Source organism: Chaetura pelagica, unplaced genomic scaffold (genome assembly GCF_000747805.2).
Source record: "Chaetura pelagica isolate M959 unplaced genomic scaffold, ChaPel_1.0 scaffold185, whole genome shotgun sequence".
Lineage (NCBI taxonomy): Eukaryota > Metazoa > Chordata > Aves > Apodiformes > Apodidae > Chaetura > Chaetura pelagica.
Genome location: NW_009953207.1, coordinates 28288 through 34076, shown reverse-complemented (window position 1 = coordinate 34076; position 5789 = coordinate 28288). Strand labels below are relative to the sequence as shown.

The 5789-nt window shown below is 60.9% G+C and overlaps 1 protein-coding gene across 1 annotated transcript; it reads right to left on the bottom strand.

The window, feature by feature from the left end:
* Positions 1-864: 864 nt before the first annotated feature.
* On the bottom strand, positions 865-5449 carry LETMD1 (LETM1 domain containing 1). Its single transcript, XM_009997540.1, has 9 exons — positions 5439-5449; positions 5133-5317; positions 4424-4539; positions 3905-3987; positions 2354-2540; positions 2164-2295; positions 1817-1969; positions 1477-1573; positions 865-935 (listed from the first exon to the last, which is right to left on the bottom strand). Exons 1-9 carry the CDS (start codon positions 5447-5449, stop codon positions 865-867), a joined length of 1035 nt encoding a protein of 344 aa, XP_009995842.1.
* Positions 5450-5789: the final 340 nt, after the last annotated feature.

Below are 5789 nucleotides of genomic sequence, written 5' to 3'. Positions count from 1 at the left end.
CTGAAAGTGCTTAAAAAAAAGAATTCCCAGTTCTCCCTTTCCAACATGGAATCCCAGACTGCTTTGGGTTGGAGGGACCTTAAAGATCTTCTAGATCCAACCCCCTGCATGGGCAGGGACACCTCCCACCAGCCCAGGCTGCTCCAAGCCCCATCCAACCTGCCCTTCAACACTTCCAGGGGTGGGGCAGCCACAGCTTCGATCTCCCAGGGTCTCCCCACCCTCCCATTCAAGGGTCCTTTCCTGGTGTCAGCAGAAGGTTGGACTGACGTGAAGGTTTGTGAGGGTTTTGAAGTTGGAAGGAGCAGGACAAGGAGCTTGTGCCACCTAGGTAGGCACCTGCCTGTAATTAAAGCATTGTTATTTAAATTAAAGCATTAATTGTAGTTATTTAAATAGTAACTAAGAGCAATTTAAAGTGGCCAGAGGAGGCCAAGGAGGTGACCCAAGGGCTGGAGCAGCTCTGGAGGTGTGGGTGGATGGGGTGCTCAGCCTTGTTGGCACACACATCCCCAGCCCGATGGCCCAGGATGCTCCAGGGGCAGCCACAGCTCAGGAATTCCACCCCCCTGAGGCCACGGTTTGCTTTAGGCTGCTCGGGGTTGGGGGCTAAAGAAACAAAGTTAATCCCCCTGGGAGAGGCAGGAGAGCAGCACAAGCCTCCGGGAGGTGTCAGCAGGAGGAGGAGAAATCCCTTCCCCACTCCTGTTGTCCATGTGGAAGAGCTGGAAGAGTGAAGCCGCCTCTCCCGGGTTGGGGGCTCAGCCTCCGGAGCAGGAGGGGGGGAATCGCCTCTTCCCGATTCTTATCCACTCCAAGCTGAAATTTCCTGGCGTGGGAAGGCTGGGAAGGGCCCCGGGCCCCTCACTCCTTGGCCCGGAGGTAGTTGAGGGACAGCAGGACCAGGCTGTTGGCCAGCAGGGAGACTTCAGAGGCTGGGAAAGGAGAGGAGGCTGGGAGAGGCAGTGCCAGGGAATGGTGACCCCAAGAGCCAATACTCCCTGTGCTCAGAGGGGAATAAAGCTACAGTTTGTCCCCAGTGTCCCCAGAACTGACATTCCCCCGTTCCCATTTTCCTTCCCCCAGGGCTGGAATCCACCACCACGAGGGCCCTGTGGGACAGGGACACCCAGACAGGACATGTTCCTTGTGGGGGTCCCATGGGGCCCTGCAGAGAGGTGCCCTGTCACCACCTCCCTGGTGGGACAAGGCCTCAGGACACAGGCCATAGGCTAGGGGATAAAGCCATAGTTTGTCTCCAGCACTGATGTTTCCAGTGCCCAGAGGGGGATGGGGATAAAGCCACCAGTGTCCCCAGTGTACCCATAGCCAACATTCTGTGTGCCCAGAGGGGGATAAAGCCACAGTTTCTCCCCAGTGTCCACAGAACCAATGTTCCCTGTGCCCAGACACACTCAGGATGTTACTAGCCCCCCTCCCCCTGGCCCCCCATGTGTCCCTGGGCCACCATGTCACCTTGGAGGCTGCAGGACAGCCCCAGCCACTGCTGCAGCCACACCCGGCACTCGGCCGGGCCCAGGTGAGTGGAGTTCAGGCCACGGAGGTAACAAGCCTGAGGAGCAGGAGAGGGACAAAAAGAGGAACACGTTCAGGGATGGGTCACAGGAAACTCAGGGAACAGAGATGTCACCTGTCCTCGGTGGGATGGGGGGCTGGGCAATGGCACTGTGTTATTTAGGGGGGACAGAAAATGCTTTCCCAGACAAAAAGGGCCTATTCTGTGATAAAGGCACCATCTCGGGGGAAAGGGGCTGTCCCGGGGGCGGGACTCGGTCCCGGGCACAGGGTCCCTCACCGCCCGCAGCTCCTCCTCGGAGAGCTGGCCCAGCCCGAGCCGCAGCAGCGCCCGGTCCAGGTGCCCGATCTCCAGGACGTGGCTCCGCAGGCGCCGCCGCAGGAGAAACGCCGGGAGGTGCGTGGTGAGGAACAGGACCCGGCTCAGGGCTCGCTGCGGGAATAAGGGGACCAGGGCATGGTCAGCGACAGACGGGGTCTCCCCAGAACGTGCCTGTTTCCCCCACCCCCCTCCCGGGGGCACTGCCACATCGAGCCAGGGACCAGCAGCACGGCTGGACGACCATCCTCCCGGGATTCGGGAAGGGCCATCCCGGAGCTGCCGGCAGGAGGGGACACCTCACTCACCACGTGGGACACCTGGAGCTTGTTCAGAGCCAGCGAAGATCCCGAAAACAAACTCCGGAGGGCGCAGAGCTCGGCCACGCACGGCTGAGAACCTCTCAGCACCTGCAGGGGCCACCAGGGAGCTGCTGTCCCCTGCCAGGCACAGCAGGAGGTGACACGGGTACAGCTAGGACGGGTGACAGTGACAAACCTCGGCGCAGAGCTCCTGCAGGCGCTGTCCCAGCCGCCGCTCCGGAAGGGAACGAGCTGCCAGTGCCAAACTCTGCACCACATCCAGGTAGGAATCTCTCCGGATGGAGTCATAAGTCTCCAGGAATTCCACCTGCTGGGCAGGGGTCCAGAAGTAGCGGATCAGGAGCTGGCGTGGGAAGAAATACCTTGGAGAAAAGAGGAGACAGGGATTGAGGGAGGGAAAGTGAAGGGATAGGCTGGGTGGATTTGGAGCTGCTGGGAATTGGTGTGAGGAACGTCCTACTGGAGACCCAGGAGTTGGGGAGGGTCCCTCCTCCAAAGGAGGATCAAAGTAGTGACCGTTGGGAAAGACCTTGAGGATCATTGAGTCCAGCCATCAACCCAGCCCTGCCAAGGCCACCCCTGCCCTGTGTCCCTCAGCACCATCTCCAGGGCTTGGAAACCCCTCCAGGGATGGGGACCCCACCCCTGCCTGGGCAGCCTGGGCCAGGGCCTGACAACCCTTGACAGGGAGAAACTGTTCCCAAGATCCAACCTCAACCTCCCCTGGGCAACTTGAGGCGGTTCCTCTGGTCCCATCCCGTTCCTGGGGAGCAGAGCCCGACCCCCCCGGCTCCAACCTCCTCTCAGCAGCTGCAGAGCCAGAAGGTCTCCCCTCAGCTCCTTTGCTCCAGGCTGGACAGACACCCCCAGCTCCCTCAGCTGCTCCTCACAACTTCTCCAGACCCTTCTCCTTGTGCTCCAGCCCCTTCCCCAGCTCTGTGTCCCTTTTCTGGACATACTCCAGCCCTTCAGTGTCCCTTTTGTGCCCCAAAACTGACCTCAGGATTTGAGATGTCCTTTCACGAGTGCCAGCTCAGTGCCCTGCTCTGGTCCTGCTGGGCACCCCAGTGTGACTCAAGCCAGGATGCTGGTGGCCTCCTTGGCCACCTGGGCACTCACTGGCTCATCTCCAGCCCCTCTCAGCCAACCCCCTCAGGGCCTTTTCCCCCAGGCACTTCCCAGCTGCTTTGCCCCAAGCCTGGAGCATTCCCTGGGGTCCCTGTGTCCCTTTCCTTCCTGTCACCTTGTCCCAGGAGGAGATCTGGGGAGCTTGGGAACAACTCCAGCCGATGGGATCAGGGCCGTGCCCAGCTGGAGCTCACCAGAGCCTGAAGTGATGGGATGAGGTGTAATGGTTTAAACTGGGACTGGGGAGATGGAGGCTGGATGTGAGGAGGAAATTCTTCCCTTTGAGGGTGGGGAGACCCAGGGACAGGGAAGTTGTGGCTGCCCCATCCCTGGAAGTGTCCAGGGCAGGCTGGATGGGGCTTGGAGCAGCCTGGGCTCGTGGGAGGTGTCCCCCCTGCAGGGGGGTGGGACTGGAGGATCTTTGAAGTCCCTCCCACCCAAACCAGTCTGGGATCCTGGGATTCTCTCCCCGGGTTCCCCAGGGAGTCTTTGTGGCAGCCAGAGATGGATGGAGGGAGAATGTTGGGCTGGGATGGAAACTCTCAAGAACAACACCCCAGTTCCATGGAACTGAAGGCACAGCCAGGCTGGTCCTCACATCAGGACGATGACCAGGAAGTTGGCGAAGGGCGGGATGGCCAGAACCCCGATGGGAAGAGCCTTGAGCACGTCCCGGCGGAACTGCCTCAGGAAGGAGGGAAAGGATCAGGATCTGGGGCCAAACTCCTGGAATTCCCTCAAAATAGAACCACCCCCCAGGTGGAAGGCCGGGAAGGTGCCTCTCCCAAAAGAACTGGACACTCTAAACCCCTCCCCCAACAGCTTCCAACCCACTGGGAGGCAGGGAAGGTTCCTCTTCCAGGGGAACTGGACGTTCCAAACCCCCTCCCCAGCTTCCAGCCCCTCTTTGGAGACAGGGAATGTGCGTCTTCAAGGGGAACTGGACACTCCAACCACCCCCAACAGCATCCAACCTCCCCCCAGCTTCCAACCCCTGTTGGGAGGCATGGAATGTGGCTTCTTCAGGGGAACTGGACAATGTGAGCCCCCCCCCAGCAAATCCAGCCCCTTTTTCCAGGAGGAAAGGGGAATTCCAGTGTCGCAGGTGGGGCTGGACCTGCCGCAGCCGCTCCATGTCCCGGTACGGGAGCTGCTGCACCCTCAGGCTCTGCTGGGACATTCTCCATCGGATTTTTCGGATTTCTTGGACTTCCAGAAGCAGTGCTTGGATTCCTGGAGGGAACAGGGACCAAAAATGGTGAACAAGAACTGAGAACATCCCAACAATCAGATAATTTAGTTCAAAATTCTGGAGTTACAGGGTGGTGGGGTTGGGAGGGAGCTCTGGAGATCACCCAGAGCCACCCCCAGCAGAGCAGGGTCACCTCCAGCAGGACCCACAGGATCCAGCAAGAAAACATCCCTGTGGTGAGGAAAGGCTGAGGCACCTGGGGCAGTTCAGCTGCAGAGGAGCAGAATGAGGGGGTGTCTCGTCAGGACCTCCAGGGGGTCAGGAGGGTGGGACCAGGCTCTTCTCAGCAGTGCCCAGGGACAAGGGGCAATGGGATAACCTGGAGCACGGGAGGTTCCAGCTGAGCATGAGCAGGAACCTGTTGCTGTGAGGGTGGCAGAGCCCTGGGCCAGGCTGCCCAGAGAGGTGGTGGATTCTCCTTCTCTGGAGACATCCCAGCCCCACCTGGATCCTGTGGGTCCTGCTGGAGGTGACCCTGCTCTGCTGGGGGTGGATCTGGGCAGTCTCCATCCCAACACTCCCCATTCCCCTAATGTGTTTATCCCCTGGATGTCCCCCATTCCCCAGCACCCACCTCTGCTGAAGGTGGTGTGCAGCAGGTAGAGGCGAGGGCAGCTCCTCTGCAGGAACCTCTCGTAGGTCCTGGGAAAGGTCTTGGCTCTGGAGGCCAAGGCAGCCAAGAGGGCCCTGGGCCCGGCCCGGCCCGAGTGGTAGCAAACAGGTACCCTGCAGGACCCCCCCTCCCGTCCCACGTTAGTCCTGGGGGAAAATCTCCAGGTAAAGCAGAGGGACAGGTTGGAGTGAGAGGTGAGGCTGAGTTGTGGGACTGCCCAGGGACGGATGGGGAGATGGGGACCCCCTCAAAGGAGGGGATGAGTACCCCACCGCCATGGGAACCCCCCCTACTCCCTGGGAACCCCCCCTACTCCCTAGGAACCCCTCCCTAAGTCCCCAGGGATGGGTTGAGGGCCCTCCACCACCACCACGGGAACCCTCTCCACACCATAGGGACCCCCTAGGGTCCCCGGAAGGCGGCGAGATCAGGACGCCCCGTCCACAATGGGAAGCCCCCCAAGAGGGGCAGAGGGCGGGTGCGCCTGGGGGTTTGATGCTGGGGGGGGATCAGGAGCAGGGCCCGAGGGTCTTGGGGGCTCCCCGAGAGCTAGGGGGGCACTGGGAGATTCGGGGAGCACTACAGGTGCCCGGGGGGCTCTGGGCGGCCCCGGGGGAG

Bases quoted from the DNA above. Each gene is read 5' to 3' on its own strand.
- LETMD1 (XM_009997540.1), bottom strand. The intron at 4,540-5,132 runs GTGGGTGCTGGG...TGTTCCCTCCAG, and splicing joins GCACACCACCTTCAGCAGAG to GAATCCAAGCACTGCTTCTG. The intron at 3,988-4,423 runs GTCCAGCCCCAC...TTCCTGAGGCAG, and splicing joins ACATGGAGCGGCTGCGGCAG to TTCCGCCGGGACGTGCTCAA.